Source organism: Mixophyes fleayi, chromosome 6 (assembly GCF_038048845.1).
Source record: "Mixophyes fleayi isolate aMixFle1 chromosome 6, aMixFle1.hap1, whole genome shotgun sequence".
In the NCBI taxonomy this organism is placed as follows: domain Eukaryota; kingdom Metazoa; phylum Chordata; class Amphibia; order Anura; family Limnodynastidae; genus Mixophyes; species Mixophyes fleayi.
The window spans coordinates 167,258,276-167,279,358 of record NC_134407.1 but is presented as its reverse complement, the minus strand read 5'-3'; the positions used below and the strand labels follow the sequence as shown (position 1 = coordinate 167,279,358).

General features: G+C 43.5%; 2 protein-coding genes across 2 annotated transcripts; both read left to right on the top strand.

Moving 5' to 3' along the window:
* Positions 1 to 1,139: 1,139 nt before the first annotated feature.
* On the top strand, positions 1,140 to 20,733 carry LOC142160467 (uncharacterized). The gene is made up of 2 exons (XM_075215350.1): positions 1,140 to 1,467; positions 19,411 to 20,733. Exon 2 carries the CDS (start codon positions 19,629 to 19,631, stop codon positions 20,196 to 20,198), a length of 570 nt encoding a protein of 189 aa, XP_075071451.1. The 5' UTR covers positions 1,140 to 1,467; positions 19,411 to 19,628; the 3' UTR covers positions 20,199 to 20,733.
* LOC142160466 (uncharacterized) lies at positions 3,911 to 5,161 on the top strand. Its single transcript, XM_075215349.1, has one exon. It carries the CDS (start codon positions 4,100 to 4,102, stop codon positions 4,667 to 4,669), a length of 570 nt encoding a protein of 189 aa, XP_075071450.1. The 5' UTR covers positions 3,911 to 4,099; the 3' UTR covers positions 4,670 to 5,161.
* Positions 20,734 to 21,083: the final 350 nt, after the last annotated feature.

Sequence of the window (21,083 nt, the reverse complement as noted above, 5' to 3'; positions counted from 1 at the left end):
ATCTTCACAGACACCAACAGCTCCTTATGAGCAAGCTGCAGCTCAAGTTGCACATGACACGTTATCAGCTTTGGTTTAAAAGAAATGCCCAAATATATTGCATACTTGCCTACTTTTTAAATCTGTATTCCGGGAGATCCCATAGTACAGATCATGTGACAGATGGTAGGAGGGGGCGTGACGACGTCATTACGTCACTATAGCCCTGCCCACTACTAGAAAATGCAGAAACTCAAGGTATTGAATAGCGGGGGCGGAACTTAATGACGCGACTAAGCCCCCTCCCCCCCCCTTCCCCAGCTATTCAAAACCACAAATTTCGACATATTACAGGGTCTGGGAGGTTTGTCTACTCTTCCTGGAGTCCGGGAGGTTTACCTGAAATTCGGGAGCCTCCCAGAAATTCTGTGAGAGTAGGCAAGTATGATTTATTGATACCTCTACCGTGGCTTAATCTGATACACCATGTATTAGTAGTAGAATGGTAGGGGGCTAATTTACTGGCAATGTACAAATTAGCATCTCAGACAGTCCCTTTGAATTCTGAGAGGAAAAAAAAGAGCTAAAAATTATAGGTGAAAAGGACAAAATGGTGGCTCGGGGGTTAACATTTCTGCCTCACTTGATCCCCAACTAGAGCCTTATCTGTGTGGAGTTTGTGCATGCGTCCTCCTCTGAGTGCTCCGGTTTCCTCTCCCACTCCAAAAACATACTAGTAGGCGAACTGTCCGCTGATAAAATTAGTGTGCGTGCATTGTGGGTGTACTGGCGTGTGTTAGGGAATTTAGACTGTAAGCTTCAGTTGGACAAGTAGTGATATGAATGACAAATATTCTCTGTACAGTGCAACAGAATTGATGGTGCTATAGAAATAAATAATGATGATGATTCCTTCCACTTTCTTCTTCTAATAAAAGGTATAATGTGAGTATAGTTAACATATAATGGCACGATCATGTATGTAATTTAGTGGAATGTGTTATATCGTCTGTGTTGGAATTATTGAATTCTTTGTGTAAATATAGATTGCAATAAAGTTTGTCCTGTGTTTGGAAAGCTGCAGTTTTTTTTTATGAAGTCACTTCCTGTTTACTGTAAATAAAAAGATATTCAAGAATCCTCCAGCACGGCACGGAGTGACGAGCAAGCAGGAAATCCCTATCTTGTGGGGCTAGTCTGCCAGATAATGTCATACGTAATCAATGTCCCTATTTCTATTACATTGGATTAGAATGCTCATTCAATATCAGTGATATGAGCAATTCTCAGCTGCCCTGGAGACACTGGTATTGGTTTCTGCAGTCTTGAGCACATGCAGTGAAAGTGAAAGCCCGATTAAAAAAAAAAAGTTTAAAAAGAGTTTTTATTTGTTTTAAAAATTAAAACAGGAGTGAAAAAATATGCTTTCTTCAAAGAGGAATGTCTTGGGGCTGTTATAGCTATCCAGAGATGGCGACAAAAGAACAGGTATTGCAATGGAATAATTCAGGGTTTCCCAAACCCAGTCCTCAGGGATCCCTAACAGTGCAGGTTTTCTGGATCACATGTGACATAATTAGGACCACCTGTGGATCTGTTACAATGTGTCAGTCAGTAATGAATACACCTGTGCTCCAGAAAGGAGATAGGGAAAACCTGCACTGGTAGGGAGCCGTGAGGACTGGGTTTGGAAAACCCTGGAATAAGTGCTGCCGAAATTTTTGTTAAATAGGATTCCCCATGCAAAGGTATGTAGAAGCCCTATAACCAGCGCCGGTGCTAGGGTCTTTGGCGCCCTAGGCACAGTGTGAAAATCGGCGCCCCCCCCCTTAAAAATCGGCGCTGCGCTTCCCTCCCCTCAGCTCCCCATGTCTTTCTTTAACTTACCTGCATGAAGCTGCTCCTCTCTGCTCTGTCTTCTCCCTTCCACTCACAGACACTGTCAGGCCGTGATGATGACATCATCACGGCCTGTCACTGTCAGTGAGCAGAGGGGAGAAGACAGAGCAGAGAGGAGCAGCTTCATGCAGGTAAGATTCATAGCCCCTTCCCTCCTCTCCTCCCCGTGGATTTCCGTTTTAAATGACAATAGTAATTTTTTTTTAATTTCGAGGCGCCCAGCAGAGCCCGGCGCCCTAGGCAATTGCCTAACCTTGCCTAATGGGAGCGCCGGGCCTGCCTATAACTCTTTGATATAGGGCAATGTTCACTTATCGCCATCTGATAAATCTACCCCAATTTATCCTAATGTCCATGAGCACTTTTCTGACTGGCTGTTCAAGATAATTGTTTGCAATGAACAAAGAATGGAATATTACCCTTCATACATTTCCTCTATATTAACCCCTTCACTTCTAAGGACAAGTGGGACCTGTCCTGCACATGTACATCAAAGGTGCTGGTGCGCTATGATGTCACTGAGGAGGTGGAGTTAGGTCACTGCACTACAATAAAAAATCTGTAATGTAGGTGATGGGGGCTAAAAGTGCTGTATCTTCCCAATCCTGGCACCTACACACTCAGGGATATCCTCATTTCTACAGACAGTAGTCCCTACACCACAGAAATCATTCAAAAGCCCAGGGATGGGGAAGGATTTGAAAGGGGTAGCCCCTTCTTTCATATAATGTGATCCCTTAGTAGTTAATGTTTTTTGATCACCATACTTGCCCACTCTCCCTGAATGTTCAGGAGACTCCTGAATTCTGGGAGGTTTTCCTGGACTCCCGGGAGAGCAGGACATTCTCCCACATCCTGTTCACTTGCTAGTGCAGTGGGCAGGATGGGAGCCTTGATGACGTGATTTGCTGTGAATTTTCACTATTGCGCCGTAGGGGCAGAGCTAAAATTACAGAATTCACTGCACATCGCGCCCCTCCACCCTTACACTTCACCTCCCCTCAAGCATCTCCCGGAGGGAAACAGAAGAAAGTTAGTAAATATGTTTAATACCCTACATTGCAGAAATCATTAATGAGCACAGATTGAGGGAGGGGTTTTATAATGTCCATCCTGGCTCCAAGAAAATATGATGACTCCTCATTTTAAAGAGGATAGTCCTTTTTTCCAAATGATATGCTCTCTTAATAACTATTTTCTGATCAGCAGACATTAACGCCCTATACTACAAAAAATATTATTAGTACAGTAAGATGGGGGGGTGGTCAAATGCTCAGATCTCCCCTATCCTTGCTTCAGTAAACACAGGGTTACCCTCATTTGATGCGTTAGATTGTCTATTTTTAAACATGGGCTATCTATGTTATTCCTATATTTTTTATGCAATTCATTCAAGACCATGCATTTTGAAGTACAGATTGTCATTATTATTTATTATGAAAACCTATGTGTAGAATGCTGCTTTTTGATATTTTGGAAAGGTGGATTGATGCTAAAGTTAGAAGAAATATACACTTTTGCTTTTAGTTCACTTTCTTGTGATTTTAATTAAAAAAAAAACTTATTTCTGGTGATTTTCTGGAGAATTTCTTTGTTGTGACAGAATGTATTAGCAGACTAATGGTATTTTCTGAAAATTCAGTCTTCTGAAAAAACTAAGTATAATTTGGGGTAAATACAATATTATTGAAATTGATGCTGGAATGTGACTAGCCCAAAAAATGTCAAAATAGTCTCAGTACAGGAGCGAGTAAAGCCTCAGTGGTGAAGGGGTTAATATAGATCTTTGCTTCTGTGTAACTGCAGGAGTAGAACAGTGTTTTACCACTGTAAGCAACTGCTAACATGTCACTTTATGCAAGCAAAAGTAGCATTGAGTATAATGCACCTTATTTGTGCTGTTGTAATAAATGATTAATGACTTAATATATATGTGTCTATTTCAACTATCTCACAGCAGTATTGTTTTTATTCTGAGGTCACTTCCTCTGATCTCTCACCAGTGTCGCTGTCACAACAGGTTCTGCAGAAATCTTCCAACACAGCACAGAGTGACAGAGCAACCAGGAATTTTTTTTCAGGCTTCCCTTGTTACTAAGTAACATGGGTTTGGCCAGTGAAGGAAACCTGTATATATAGTAATGAAGTTTTCAAAATCCATGCACAGCTGCAGAGAGCAAACAGATTTTTACAGAAAGGAACAAGAACTTCTACTGCATCCATGGGTGGTCTCCTGAGCAGCCTCTACCAAGCTCTAATGAACTTCTCTGGTACCAAGGCTCGGATCCTGATGCTGGGTCTAGATGCTGCTGGAAAAACCACGGTCCTATATAAGCTGAAGTTAAATGAGACAGTCTGTACGGTACCCACCATTGGATTCAATGTAGAGACTGTGGAACCCATCCGTAATGTGACCTTTACTGTGTGGGACGTAGGAGGTCAAGACAAGATCAGAGCCCTGTGGAAATATTACTTCATAAATACAGATGGGCTTGTTTTTGTGGTGGACAGTGCTGATCCAGAGAGATTTCTGGAGGCAAAGTCAGAACTCAATGCTATCTTGGAAACTGATGAAATGAGAGGAGTTCCCTTCTTGGTTATGGCCAATAAGCAAGATCTTCCAGGCTCCAGAAGCCCCGCAGAGTTGACAGAGGAGTTGGGGCTGATGAAGATACATGGGCACCAGTGGCACGTCCAAGGGTGCTGTGCAGCTACAGGGGATGGACTTGTGGAGGGGCTTGAAATCCTGACTGGCTTGGTGAAACAGTTTCAAAAGAACAAATCATTCTGACCTGAGAAAACCCGGTTCTAACCATCCTTCCAAGTATACAGACTTGGAACTCCATGCATCAGGGGCAAACACCCTGTTGGAAAATTGTTGCATTCTCCACTTTTAAGGCAAGTAGTAGAAATAGTGTATATACCTCTGCATCATGATCCAAAGATTCTGCTGTCTGGATGGTTGCCTGGCTCCCCCTGCTGGATCTGCTTTATATAACATATTACATTTTTATTGACAGAATTTCAAACTTCAATGCACATTACAAACTGAGTACTGAAAACTCTTTGGGGATCTCACAATATTTGCAATGAATGGATTTAAATTTGACATAACTTTCTGTTTTTATGGCCTCACTATGGTAACAGAAGGTCATATTGAGTGAATATTTAATACTGTATACTAAGTATACCACAGTAATCCTATCAATTACATAATCTGAGTACTATGCATATGTGTTACTTCATTCTTATTTTGTAATAAAATACATGTACACAATTAAAATGTAACTGTTCTTGAAAAAAACAGTTTGCTGTTTTATTTTATTTATTTTCAAACAGTGCTAAGCAACAGTATGATCAAATTTACTTTCCTGTGTGTGAAAGTAAATGTCTGCATGGCTTATTTTTTTCTCCCAATTGCTGCATTGTACCGGAATCTAGAGGTTTTTATTGCAATTTCTTCTCTCATTCTTCTAAAAGCAGGGAAAATAAAGGAACGGGGAATCAAGTTCCTACTTATTTACTGCGGAGCCACATATCACTTCTGCTGCCGGAAGGCACTTGACTGATAAATGTTCATTTTTCTGACTTAATTCTTTCCTGACCAAATGTTTTTCAAATGCTGTTGTATAGTTTAAATAGAGATGAGTGTTTCGGGTTCTGAGACATCCGATAGATCCAAATTTTGGGGTACGAAGTTCATGACTCAAGTTCTTGCATTAAATTAGAATTTGAAAACAAGGCAAAATGTAATTTCCAATAAAATGTCAGATCTCGATGCATATAGGTAGAATGTTTGCTGCTATCTTGTGCTCATGAAGTGGGTTATAGAGTTTTGGACAGGGTGAAAGAGGCAATGTATATTTCAAATCTTAACAGTTTATTTACAGATCAGTCTGAAATGTGTGCTGATAATTTGGATGTGAGAGAGTAAAGAGTAGACAATCAGTGGCTACTGGTAGTAATAGTATATTAGTAAACTAATTAGGACTGGACCAAAAATCTTCTCTTGCTTTTAAAATCAAACTGCTTCAATCTGAAGACAAGTGTCAGTATCACTGACATCTGAACTATTTAGTGGACAACAAATAGGGTGTTGTTTGACTGAGCAGCACACCCTGAAAAAAGAATAGTTATGGCCTTTAAAATCCCAAGTCTTTCAATCTGAAAGCAATTATGTGAGGGTCAGTATCAGTGACATCTGAACTATTACTTGCAGAAAAAAAGGGTACTGTTTGACTGAGCAGCACACACCCCAAAAAAATATGTATCTTTTTCTTACTTTTAAAATCCCAAGTGCTTAAATCTGAATGCAATTGTTTGAGGGACAGTATCACTAACATCTGTACCACTAAGCGGACAAACAACAGGGTGCTGTTTGACTCTGAGCAGCACACCCCACAAAAAATGTATATTTCTTGCTTTTGAAATCTCAAGTGTTTTAATCTGAATCCGATTGTGTGAGGGGCAATATCAGTGATATATGAACTTTTTAGTGGGCAGAAAACAGGGTGCTGTTTAAATAGGAGCAGCACACCCCCATAAAAATATATTTATTTCTTGCTTTTAAAATCCCAAGTGTTGCGATCCAATACTTGGGTCACACTTGTGAAACAGAACAACACATTGGTATCTGACCTAGCCACAGTTTATAAATCCTTTACGCATTACTATAAATCATTGTATACAGCTGAGCCACACTGCAAGGAAGAGGGCATAAGGTTATTATAAACTTTTAAAAAACCCATTTTACTCCAATGCTTACCTCACTGTTAACCATATACTCACAATTGGCACAACCCTGCGTAACTTCAATATCCCCAGAATCATTGTCCTACGAAAACCAGGCAAGGATCCCACACTTGTATCTCTTATAGGCCCTTCTCACTCAGGTTTCTAAAATACTTACAAAAATAATCGCATGTAAGAGACATACAACATTCCCCACACGCTTTATTCCCGGCACATGTAAATTGCGACTCTCTAAAATGTCTCCAGCATGAATGACATCTGTTACAATGGCCAGAGTGAGATTGCCGGTTTTAAGGCGGCAATAGGTGGACCCGCCGCCTGGATTACATTATGCAGGTGGCGGGTCCGCCTATTGAACTACCGCTGCTCTAGTGACTCTACTGCCGTTACCTGAGTTACCATCATCATGTCAGCTATAGTTCTACATCTTCTCTCCATTGCCTATATTGAACTACCACTGCTCCAGTGACTCTATTACTATTATCCTGAGTTACCATCAGATTGTCAGCTATAGTAGTATTTCTCTTCTTCACTGCCGTTATTGAACCACCACTGTACCTGTGATTCTATTGCCACGATTCCTATTAACGTCCTAGTGTCAAGCTATCACCTGTCTCCTCCGCTTCTGGCTCCTCCTACCTGCTCCTCCGCAGGTTGCTTTTTCAGGGGACCGCAACCTGTAGAATAGGGTCTGCTAAGACCATACCTCCTTGCGGGGGTCCCTGGTGAATACCAACTATCCATTAGACTCAGCACCCCTGAGGGAGTCATGTCAAAACCTGGCAAATCCATGGCTCCTTTAAACATCCTCAGATTTCGTGATACACCTCTTGGTATTCTCATCAACTTTGGCAGATTTTGTCCCCATCATTATTTAATACTTATGTCCCCCATGTACAAATACACTGCACTAACTTTCTTAATTTTTCCCACATGTACTTTTGACATCCCACCTTCGACTCCATGGATGGATTGCTTATCTCTAAATTTGGGTGATCACTAGTATCTGGATTTAGTATTAGATTTAATGTAAGTTTTATTTTTATCTTGCAGCTATATAGTGTGTGTGTGTGTGTGTGTGAGTGTGTGTGTGTGTGTGTGTGTGTGTGTGTGGGCAGTATATATAGTGTGTGTGTGTGTATGTGTGGGCAGTATATATAGTGTGTGTGTTTGTGTGTGTGTGTGTGTGTGGGCAGCTGAGCCGGATTTAGACCTTATGGTGCCTTAGGCAAGATACTGGTATGCCCCCCCCCCCCGGCCCCCTCCAGCCCCCCACACCAGCCCCACATGGCCCCCCGCCTCCCTGAAGCAATCTATAGCATTATATTTTTTTTAGCATAGCATATACTCCTATAGTTAAGTAGAAGGGTAAACTATGTGCTTCCGCACATCATGCTGCTCCTCCTGCATCACCATGCGGCCCCTCATTATTGTCCCTCTCATCACACTGTGCCCTCCTTTATCATTACACTGCATCACACTGTGGTCCCAGTATCACTACCACGTCACAGACCGTCCGCCACTACAGTTACTTACTGCAGCCCTCTACCTACAGAAACATGAAAAAGCGCTGGAATGCAATAATCATGTTAATATGTCAGTCTTCTGCATGAATCCCATAGTGCAACATTTAAACAAGTCAGAGCTCCTCATAATATAAATCCCACCAGATTCAGGATAGTTGGCAGACTGCCCTGCTCTCTCCTACCTGTTCTCATTACTTTCACGGCTTGTGGCTACTGGTGTGTTTAGATCAGCTGCTGTCTGTCTGGATCCTGGAATGTTGGAGGCCCTATTTGGGGAAAAAAATGGGTACACGAAATTTAGTAAACTCCAACCAGCCCCAGTGTTAAATCAATATAGCGCCAACATTTTATAAGTAGACCTCCCTCCAACCAAAACATTAAATTAATAGCATACACATTTAATAGACCTATTTCCCTCCAACCAGCTCCAACATTAAATTAATAGTGTTACCATTTAAAAATTAAACCTATTTCCCTCCCACAAACAGCCCCTCATACACCCACATAATATAAATACACTGGCCCCTCACACACACATATTATATTAATATAAAGGGTGCCTCTTTTCATTTTGAGGTAAGAGAGGTGTCAGGATTGTTGTAAGGGTATTGTTGGCTGAGGAGGGGCCGTGTGGGGAACAGACTTCTAACTCACATGCCCCCCCTCTGCCCAGCACGTTTAGACACACATGCCCCCTTTGTGCTTTGCAGCTTCCATCACATATGCCCCCCTTGTGCCAGAGCAGCTTCCATCACACATGCCCACCTAGTGCCAGAGCAGCTTCCACCACACATGCCCCCCTGTGCCAGAGCAGCTTCCATCACACATGCCCCCCCGTGCCCTGCAGCTTCACACACACATGCCCCCCCTGTGCCCTGCAGCTTCACAGACACATGCCCCCCCCATGCCCTGCAGCTTCACACACACATGCCCCCTGTGCCCTGCAGCTTCACACACACATGCCCCCCCTGTGCCCTGCAGCTTCACACACACACATGCCCCCCCTGTGGCCTGCAGCTTCACACACACACATGCCCCCCCTGTGCCCTGCAGCTACACACACACACATGCCCCCCCCTGTGCCCTGCAGATTCACACACACACATGCCCCCCCCCCCGTGCCCTGCAGCTACACACACACACATGCCCCCCCTGTGCCCTGCAGCTTCACACACACACATGCCCCCCCTGTGCCCTGCAGCTATCCATCTAATGAGCTTTGATTACTGTTTTTTTGCGTTCTGTGACACATGCTGTCTAATTTTTAAAATATTGTGTCTGTGGTCTTTCGACCACATTTCACTTCTGGGGCAGGACCACCTTGGTCTATTTTCTTTTCAAAAATGTCCATCCTGTCAGCTAGCGCTTTGCCACTATTTCATAAGAATTGTATTTATTATTAAACTGTCATGTATATGTGCCGCTGCTCTGTCACTAAACTAACTAGTCACCTCGCTGAAGCCGTTGACCAATATAAGTGAAAATATCGACAGTTGTGAGCTGGTCATTAGAAAATAGGCTGTAAATGAATGTTAATGCTATGAATACTAATGTAGAAACAAAAACAGCTCAAAATTATATGATTTTACTTGTTTTTCACAATTCTTCATGAGATCCAGAACCAAAATCAAAATACATGAGAATTTGTGGCCAAAACCAAAACATGAAGATGGTTTTAGAACCATCTTCATGTTCAAAACCAAAACCAAACCATGGGGGTCTGCGCACTTCTATAATTTTAAAACATGTCCAGTTGATTACAATTAAAGGTAACATCCTTTTATCATTGTGTTCTATTAGCTGGCAAAATTGCGGCATATATGGGTACCTTTACGTAAAAAAATATGTAAATATAAAAATAAGTGATTTTTGCCACCCTGAATTTCTAAGTTCATCAACTAGAACTACCACTCACTTCCGACTGATCTTCTCTCCCCTCTATCAGCAATTTCCTTATACCAAGTATTAGGATATTATGTGCATGTGTCCCAGTGCTGTGGTGTTACAGACACATTTCATGAAATATAAGCATTAGTAGAAGACATGGTAAGAACTCATTCTGGCACTATAAAAACAAGAGATATTGGTTTGAATCACGGAATACACAGGAACAATTGGATTCTTTGCAATCTGCCTGGTTTATCTCTACCCACCATGGAGGCGCGGATTCTATCGAGGTGAAGGTTTTTTCACCAGGGTCCCCTGCAAGGAGGTTAGGGCTTTGCTGCTAATACCCCGCAGGTCGTGGATCTCCTGATGGGTACCAGGCAAAACTGACAGGAGATGTTATAAGCATATAAAGACAGACAAGACTATGAGCGTACAGGGTACCACTGAATAGGAACAAGACAGAATACCAGGATACCCGGATTTAGCTAAGAATCATATAGTACTGGATACCAGGATCTGCTGAATAGCAACGAACACGGTATACCAGTGGAATACACAGGAGCCAAAGAATCCAGCAGCTTAGCAGGCTACAGGACATGAAGATCTGGCACCATATTGCCAGAATAGGAGCCTTAAATAGTCTGCTGGATGAGGGGGAGTGACAATTAATCAGCCAATGGCTGAACAGAGAGGATTGCAAAAGACTGGACTGCGCATGTGGCGAGCACCAGAACTACAGTGAGAAGGCCCAACGGAGGAGGTCAGGCCTGCACATCGGACCCCAGTGAGTCAGCCAGAGGGTCTGATATGTGACAGCTTGTCACTATTATTGTAGAGACTGCACCAGTATGTAAAGAGAGTAAGACTTGGGAAAACACAGGATTTCTAGAGAGGGGATTCCACGCCATGCCACCAAAGTGGACATGCAAGGTATATGGCTAGTATTTTATATTAAACTATACTATTGTTAGTCGCGGTGGCCGTGGGCATCGCCACGACTCTTACCTTCCGTCCACGGGCGTCCCGGCCGTCGCTATGACGACCGGGACGTCACTTCCGGTGTCTTTGTCCCGGTTGCCTGGGCAACAACCGGGATGCTGGAAATTTCCTGTCGCCGCGCCCGGCCAGCTGTCAAACAGCTGGGGGCGTATGCATAGGTCTGTGCAGGGCCAGCCACTCAGGGCTGTGACTTAATTAGGCAGCTGCACACTCTCTCTTCATTAGCTGGCAGGGTCATGTATTAATTAGGCTGCTCCTGGGTTTTCTGTCAGGGCTCTTCCCTGATTGTCTTATGGGACTATTTAAGGCAGTGAGGACTGAGCCTCACTGCCGGTTATAGCGTTCTGTCCCAGTACTGCTGCCTGCTCCTGTGCTATTGTTTAGTGTTGAACCTTAGATTGATTGCCTGTGTATGACCTTTGCCTGTCCCTGGATTCTGAACCTTGCCTGTGACCCCGACCTTTGCTTGTACCCGGATTCTGAACTGTTGCCCGTGACCTTGATTTATTGCCTGTACCCAAATTCTGAACCGTTGCCTTTAACCCTGACCTATTGCCTGTACCCAGATTCCGTACCTTTGCCGGTGACCCTGCTGGTACCTAACATTTCTACTGGTGCTCCGTCCGGTCCGCAGATCTCTGGCCTGTCTCTTATCCTATGCTATCTCCTGTACCTGTACGCTGTGGGTGAGTATAAACTTATACTACTTTGAGTTTAAGTCCTGGGAGCATCTGAGTACCTGTGAGCATAACCAGTCTCTATGGGAAAGGCGGCTAGTTCTATAAGTTTATACCGCACTGTTTGCCATAACATTATAACTGGCCAGTGAAGATTGGAGGTAATTCTGCCATGGACAACAGTGACCCGAACCTTTCTCCAGGCCAGGTCCTGGCTAATCAGATCCAGGCAATTTCTCAAGTGGTACAGGGCCTATATCATCGCTTGTCAGCTCAAGAAGAGGCCTCCAGAAACTTGCAGCCTCAGCAAACCTCCTCTGGCGTCTCTCCAGAGCCAAAGTTGAACTTACCCGATCGATTCTCGGGAAGCAGGTCCGCCTTCTGCAACTTTAATGAGAGTTGCAGGTTATACTTTCGCCTGAGACCACGTTCCTCTGGCTCTGAACAGCAAAGAGTCGGGATTGTAATCTCTCTACTCCAGAGTGATCCCCAGTCCTGGGTCTTCTCCCTTCCACTAACGAGTCCATCCTTACAAACCGTGGATGCCTTTTTCCAGGCCTTGGGTCTGCTATACGACGACCCAGACAGAGTGGCCTCAGCTGAGTCCCATCTCAAGGCATTAAGGCAAGGACGTCGTTCTGCTGAGGAATATTGTGCGGAATTCCGATGATGGTCAACTGACAGTGACTGGAATGATCCGGCACTGCGGAGTCAATTCCGCTTGGGCCTTACCGATCAAATCAAGGACTCCCTAGTTCAGTATCCTGTACCTGCCTCTCTTGAAGATTTGATGCAGCTGGTCATCAAGATTGACCGTCGAATCAGAGAGGGGAAAACTGAACGAGAGTCAGCAATACCTCCTTGCTCACCACCCAGGTCTGGTTCTACTCTTCTGGATTCCCCTGAACCCATGCAGTTGGACGCTGCCTCCGGAGAAACGCTCCAGACGATGCTCACTAGGTCTTTGTTTGTATTGTGGCCAATCAGGCCACCTAGTTCGTTCCTGTCCTAGCAAGTCGGGAAACGCCAAAACCTAAGCGCTGGCGAAGAGGTGTGCTTAGGTCTTCAAATTGTCTCTTCAGAAAACTCTTTGTTGGTCCCTGGTTGTCTAGTCTTCCGCGATAAGTCCGCAGAGGTGACAACCTTCCTCGATAGTGATGCAGCAGGTAACTTCCTGGATATCCACTTGGCTCGGACGCTTGACATTTCGGATATCAAGTTAGGATCAAGCATTACCACCTGCGGCCTGGATGTAACCCCTTGCCTGGGGGTAGAATACTTGCGAAGACTCCAGTGGTTCGGTTATCTGTAGGAGCCCTCCATGTGGAGGAGCTCTCATTCTTCCTGATTACTTGTTCCTCTGCTCTGTTGGTTCTGGGGTATACTTGGCTTCGCAGCCATAATCCCCTTATTGATTGGAAAAAGGGGGAGATCATCCATTGGAGCCCAGAGTGTTTCCTGCTTCCTGTCTGACTCTACATCTTAGAGCTCTCCAGGTTAGTCCAGAATTGCTACCCACACCCTATCAGGATTTCAGTGATGTATTTTGCAAGAAGAAAGCTGACTCCCTTCCGCCACATCGGGATTATGACTGTGCGATAGATCTTGTACTGGGTTCCAAATTGGCCAAGGGGCGTCTATATTCTCTATCTATCCCTGAGACCCAGGCCATGGAGCAGTATGTGGAGGAAAACTTGCAAAAAGGATTTATTCGCCCTTCTAAGTCTCCCATAGGAGCTGGTTGCTTCTTCGTATCTAAAAAAGGTGGCAGCCTTAGGCCTTGCATTGATTTTCGTGGTCTGAATAATATCACTGTTAAGAACACGTATCATCTGCCGTTGATTTCCATCTTGTTCGACCAGCTTAAAGCAGCCACCATTTTCTCAAAGATCAAACTCAGAGGTGCCTACAATCTCATCCGAATCAAAAAAGTGGATGAGTGGAAAACAGCCTTCAACACTCAGTCAGGACACTACGAGTATCTTGTTATGCCATTCGGTTTATGTAACGTTCTGGCAGTCTTCCAAGACCTAATCAACAATGTGTTATGGGAATTCATTGGAAAAACAGTTGTCGTCTATCTGGATGATATCCTAATTTATTCACAATCCTTGTCTCAGCACCGTCAGAATGTTCGCGAGGTCCTACTGAAATTACGTGAACATCATCTCTACGCAAAATGGGAGAAATGTGAGTTCAAGGTTTCCACTGTGGCCTTCCTGGGGTACATCATCTCTTCATCAGGATTCGCGATGGATCCCAATAAGGTTCAGGCAATTTAAGACTGGATGCTCCCTACTAACTTGAAGGCGATCCAAAGATTCCTTGGCTTCGCTAATTATTATCAAAGATTTATAGGCTCATTTTCCTCCTTGGTGGCTCCTATCACCGCCCTCACCCGAAAAGGAGCTAACCCAGCTGAGTGGTCCCCGGAAGCTTTGGCGAGTTTTTCAACCCTCAAGGCCGCATTCATTTCTGCACCAGTTCTTAGACACCCAGACCCGGAACTCCCATTCATTGTAGAGGTAGAAGCCTCAGATGTTGGTGGAGGAGCCATTCTCTCTCAGAGAGACCCTCAGAGTAAGAAATTGCATCCATGTACTTACATGTCTAGAAAATTTTCACCCGCCGAAATTAATTAAGACGTTGGTAACCGTCAAGTGGACCTTTGAAGAATGGCGGCACTGGTTAGAAGGAGCCACACATGGCATTACTATCTTCACTGACCATAAAAATCTCCAGTATATCCAGACCACGAAAACCTTGAATTCCAGGCAGGCCCGCTGGGCTTTGTTTTTCACCAGGTTTAAATTCTTGATCACGCTCCGTCCAGGTTCAAAAAACACCAAAGCCAATGCATTGTCCCGAAGTTTCATGGCACGTCATCCTCAGTCTCCTGACCCGCAGCCTATTGTTCCCTCGACCTCCATTCATATCGGACTAACTCAGGACCTTGGGGCCACACTTCCCCAGTTCCAGAAAATTGCTCCAGTTCAGACACCCGATAATAAATTATTTGTCCCGGTTCATCTGAGGAAATCTGTCCTCATGGAATGCCATGACAACCGCTCAGCCGGTCATCCTGGAATTCATAGGACCATTGAGATACTTTCCCGCTGACTTTGGTGGCCCACCTTGTCTACCGATGTGGAGGCATACGTCCGTGCTTGCCCAGAATGTGCCAGAAACAAACCTTCTAGAAACCGTGCTCCTGGTCTACTGTTACCCTTGCCAACAACAAGCAGACCTTGGACCTATCTTTCTATTGATTTTATTGTTGACCTTCCATTTTCCTCGGGTGATAACACCATTTGGGTAGTCATTGATCGATTCAGTAAGATGGCACACTTCGTACCCTTACCCAAACTACCAGATGCCAGAAGCTTGGCCACCTAGTTTCTTACACATATCTTGCGTCTCCACGGCCTTACAGAGGACATCGTCTCGGACCGAGGGTCCCAGTTTATTGCACAATTTTGGAGGTCCTTTTGCAATTCTCTCGGAATCAGAATCAGTCTGTCCTCAGCTTACCACCCTCAGTCGAATGGTCAGACGGAAAGAACCAACCAGTTTCTGGAATAGTTCCTGCGCATCTATGTTTCTAATTTCCACGATAACTGGTCCTCTCTCTTGCCTTCGGCGGAATTCGCATACAACAATTCCTGCCATTCCGCAACACATACATCCCCATTCTTCTGTAACCTTGGGTTCCACCCGAAATCTAACTCTTTCTCTTCTGCTGTTTCCGTTGGTGATTCCGGGACACCTGCTTAACCTTAACACAGCTAGGTTAAGGTCTGTCTGGAAAAAGGTGCACTCCGCACTAGGTCAAACCTCTCACAAAGCCAAATCCTTCGCTGATCGCCATCGTGGTCCGTGTTCATTGAAAGTGGGGGATAGAGTCTGGTTGTCCACACGGAACATCAAATTGAGGCAACCCTGCAAGAAACTGGGGCCCTGATACATTGGACCATTTTCGATTGAGAAAAAGATAAATCCAGTTCGCTCAGGCTTAAACTACTACCTTCTTTAAAAATACCCTGCATATTTCATTGTTCTCTTCTTACAAAATCTGTTTCTCCCAGTAAAAAAAATACTCACGTGATTGCGCGGCGCCGTGTCCCTCCTCTCCTCCATTCACACTGACTGCCGGGCGTGACGTCATCAAGTCACGCCTGTCAGTCAGTGAGGAGCGCCGCAGCCAGCAGGAAGAAAGAAGACAGAAGAGGAGACAGAAGAGCAGAAAAGAAAAGAAAGAAGTTGACAAAAGGTAAGTAAAGAAACGGAGAGGCTAGGGGAGGAAAACAGGGAGGGACAGTACTATAAAGAAAGGGGACAGAGAAACAGAGGAGGAAAAAAAGGAGAGAGCCACAGAGTAATAAAAAAAAAAGTGGGAGAGAGGAACAGAGGAGGAAAAAAAGGAGAGAGCCACAGGGGAATAAAAAAAAAGTGGGAGAGAGGAACAGAGGAGGAAAAAAAGGAGAGAGCCACAGATGAATAAAAAAAAAATTGGGGAGAGAGGAACAGAGGAGGGAAAAAAAGTGGGAGAGAGGAACAGAGGAGGAAAAAAAAGGAGAGAGCCACAGAGGAATAAAAAAAAATTGGGGAGAGAGGAACAGAGGAGGGAAAAAAAGTGGGAGAGAGGAACAGAGGAGGAAAAAAAAGTGGGAGAGAGGAACAGAGGAGGAAAAAAAGTGGGAGAGAGGAACAGAGGAATAAAAAAAGTGGGAGAGAGGCACAAAGTAAAAAAGAAGGGGGAAAAGCAGCATGGAGGTCGCAGTGTGAGCATAAGGGGGTACAGTGTAGTTGTGATGAAGGGGCACAGTAATGTGTGTGATGGCACAGGGGGCTTGTTGCAATGTAGTGTGTGTGAGGTAGGTGGCGGCTAATTAATGGGCGCTATTTTGTTTGTAGGGTGATGGTGAGGCAATTTAATAGTAGGGACTATTAATTTAAGATGGGGTGGTTTGGGGGCTATTGAATCTTGGGGTGAGTTTAGGGAGAATGAGGTCTATTTATTAAATGTGACTATGAATTATTTAATGGCAGTGATGGTTGCGGGAAATAGGTATTGCTGGGGCTGTTTGCAGGAAGTGAAATAGGTTTATTTATTAAATGTGAATACTATTATTTTAATGTTGGGGCTGGAGGAAGGCCTAATTATTAATCGTGAGTGCTATTGATTTAAGGCCGGGGCTGGCTGTAATTTTCTAAATGTAGCCATTTTTTTTTCAAAATAGGTCCTTCAACATTCCTGGATCCGGACAAGCCACAACTAAAGAAACCAGCAGCCACAGGTGGAGAAAGTGAGAAGAACAGGTAGGAGAGAGCAGCACAGTGTGTGAAATGTTGTGATTCTAGTAAGGACAATACCAATTTTTGGTGAATGTTGTGCCCAATGTAAGGTGTAGGCCAAGACTGAACTGTTTGTGTACACACTGCATTGTTTGTATACTACACTGTGGTGGTAGATGTCCTGAAAGTCAGGAGTGCTTGAACATATGTGACGCTCTGGCGAATTGAGAGCCTAGTGGTTTTTATGTTAGCCACGCCCCAATGGCACGTTTGCCACGCCCCCAAATGCATGACCACACCTCCCAAAATTTTTGCACCGCCATTTGGCTAGCCACGCCCCTGAATGTATGACCATACACCTAAATTTTTTTGCGCCGCCGTAAGGCGGCGCAAAAAAATTTTGGGTCTTACTTGAATATGAGGGGGGCCCCATGAATTTGTTGTACCCGGGCCCTGAATTCTTCTTGGCAGCCCTGTGCATTCCACCCTTTAACGCATAACCGAAGTGCCAAAGCCACAAGTACACAAATGGGTTATCACTATAACCAGTGCTTTTTTTGTAAGAAAAAGGTGCCAGGACTCACCTCTTTCTGCCCCATCATTTTTCTGTATCCCTCTCTTTCTGCCCCCTCATTTTTCTGTAGCCCTCTCTTTCAGCCCCCCTCATTTTTTGGTAGCCCTCTCTTTCTGCCCTCTCATTTTTCTATAGCCCTCTCTTTCTGCCCCCCTCGTTTTTCTGTAGCCTCCTCATTTTTCTGTAGCCCTCTCTTTCTGCCCCCCCTTGTTTTTTTCTGTAGCCCACTCTTTCTGCCCCCTCATTTTTCAGCAGCCCTCTCTTTCTGCTACCCCTTCCCCACTTTCTGTAGTGTGTTTTTACCTTCTATGCTTCTTTTCTCGCTTCTCTGCTTGATTGCGGCTCCTCTCACTGGCAGCGTTGTGATGTCATAACGCTGCCAGAGCCAGAAGCAGGACCCACACTAAGATGTGGTGCTGCACTGTAGCAGCACCGCAGAGAAAAAAAGATTAAAATGTTAAAAAATGTATTAAACTTTGAAAACCCATGGAAAAAAGGTGCCGGAACGCCGTTCTGAGTGTTCTATGACAAAAAAAAGCCCTGACTATAACAACCAAACACAGCGACTTAGCAGGTGTGTATTCCCCATGAGTACTTAAGACATGTAGCAGGGAGGTGCAATAACGTAGCTCCACTTTAAAATGCACACTCCAGCGGTAGGCATTCCAGCTTGGAATGCATTAACCGGAAGTGCAATGATGCACATTCTTTATAGCAGGCATTTTGGTTCCATATTTTCCTGGAAGTGATGTTTTGCCTCCTTTTCAGATCCGGTTTTGGTGCAAAGAATCGAGTTGTGTTTTATATCTATTTGGAACCCCAAATCTCGGATTTGGCAAATTTCTACGAATCTGAACCACTCATCTCTAATTAATACCCTTCATCATTCAATCATTAATGAGCACAGAGTGAGGGAGGGGATTTGTAATGTCCATCCTGGCTCCAAGAAACTATGATGACTCCTCATTTGAAATTGGATATTCCTCTCTTTCCAAAAATGTACTCTCTTTATAGTTAATGTTTGGTGATCACCAGTCATTAACACCCTATACTACAGAAACCATTAGTAAGTCCAGTAAGGTGGGTGGTGTTCTAATGCTCAGATGTCCCCTATCTTGGCAGCAATAAACACAGGGGTACCCTCATTTAATGGATTAGATTGTTTATTTTTAAACATGGGCTATCTATATTATTCCTACACTTTTTATGTATTTCATTCAAGACCATGCAGATTTGTATTACTATTTATTATGAAAACCTATATGTAGAATGCTGCTTTTTGATGTTTTGCAAAGGTGGATTGATGCTAAAGCAAGAAACACAAAGTATTTCTTAGTGGTGTTTAAACAGATATACACATTTGCTTTAAGTTAACTTTCTTGTTATTTTTATTAAAAAAAATACTTAGCCATTTCTTGGAGAATGTCTTTGTTGTGACAGGATGCATAAGCAGACTAATGGTATTTTCTGAAAATGCAAAGTTTTTTGAAAAAACTAAGTATAATTTGGGGTACTGCATAAAATATTACTGATACTGATGTTAAAGTGTGACCAGCCCAAAAAGTGTCAAAATAGTCTCAGTACAGGAGCGAGAAAATCCTCAGTGGTGAAGGGGTTAATACAGATCTTTATTTCTGTGTAACTGCAGGAGTAGGCGACTGCTAATATGTCACATTATGCAAGCAAAAATAAGAGTATAATGCACCTTATTTGTGCTGTTATAATAAATGATTTATGACTTAATATATATGTGTCTATATCAACTATCTCACAGCAGTATTGTTTTATTCTGAGGTCATTTCCTCTGATCTCTCACCAGTGTCGCTGTCACAGCAGGTTGTGCAGAAATCTTCCAACACAGCACAGAGTGACAAAGCAACCAGGAAGTTTTTTTCAGGCTTCCCTTGTTACTAAGTAACATGGGTTTGGCCAGTGAAGGAAACCTGTATATATAGTAATGAAGTTTTCAAAATCCATGCACAGCTGCAGAGAGCAAACAGAATTTTACAGAAAGGAACAAGAACATCTACTGCATCCATGGGTGGTCTCCTGAGCAGCCTCTACCAAGCTCTAATGAACTTCTCTGGTACCAAGGCTCGGATCCTGATGCTGGGTCTAGATGCTGCTGGAAAAACCACGGTCCTGTATAGGCTGAAGTTGAATGAGACCGTCTGTACGATACCCACCATTGGATTCAATGTAGAGACTGTAGAACCCATCCGTAATGTGACCTTTACTGTGTGGGACGTAGGAAGTCAAGACAAGCTCAGAGCCCTGTGGAAACATTACTTCAAAAATACAGATGGGCTTGTTTTTGTGGTGAACAGTGCTGACCCAGAGAGATTTCTGGAGGCAAAGTCAGAGCTCAATGCTATCTTGGAAAATGATGAAATGAGAGGCGTTCCCTTCTTGGTTATGGCCAATAAGCAAGATCTTCCAGGTGCCAAGAGCCCCGCAGAGTTGACAAAGGAGTTGGGGCTGATGAAGATACATGGACACCAGTGGCACATCCAAGGGTGCTGTGCAGCCAACGGGGATGGACTTGTGGAGGGGTTTGAAATCTTGACTGGCATGGTGAAAAAGTTTCAAAAGAACAAACCATTCTGACCTGAGCAGACCCGGTTCTAACCATCCTTCTAAGTATACAGACTTGGAACTACATGTGTATGGGACAATCACCCTGTTAGAAAATTGTGACTGCTTTGTCCACTTTCAAGGCATGTGGTAGAAAAAGTGCATATACCTTTGCATCATGATTCAAGGATTCTGCTGCAGGATGGTTGTCTGGCTCCCCCTGCTGGTTTTGCTTTATATAACATATTATATTATTAGTGACAGAATTTCAAGCTTCCATTCACATTACAAGCTGAGTACAGAAGACTCTTTGGGGATCTCACAATATTTGCAATGAATGGTTTCATATTTGACATAACTTTCTGATTTCATGGCCTCGCTATGGTAACAGAAGTTCATATTGTGTCAATATTTAATACTGTATACTAAGTATACCACAGTAATCTAATCCTAACAATTAATTATTTTGAAAACTCTGCATATGTGTTAGTTTGGTCTTATTTTGTAATAAAATACATGTATACAATTAAAACGTAACTGTTCTTGAATAAACCGTTTGCAGTAGGGTCAACTTTATTTGCCTATGTGTGAAAGTAATTGTCTGCATCATTTATTTTTTCTCCCAACTACTGCATTGTACCAGAATCTAGAGTTTAACTTTTTAGCGCAATTTCATCTCTCATTCTTTTATTTTCTTTTTCTGTGTGCTAAAAGAGAATTTGAAAAAATTCTATTTCCACGACAAGGGAATACAGACAAAAGCAAGTAGAATAAAGGAACAAATCTTAACAATTTTTTTTACAGATCAGTCTGCTGAAAATGTGTGCTGATAAATTGGGTGTAAGAGAGTGAAGAGTAGAAAATCGGTATTAGTATCTCTGAACTATTTAGTGGACAAGAAACTAGGTGTTGTTTGAC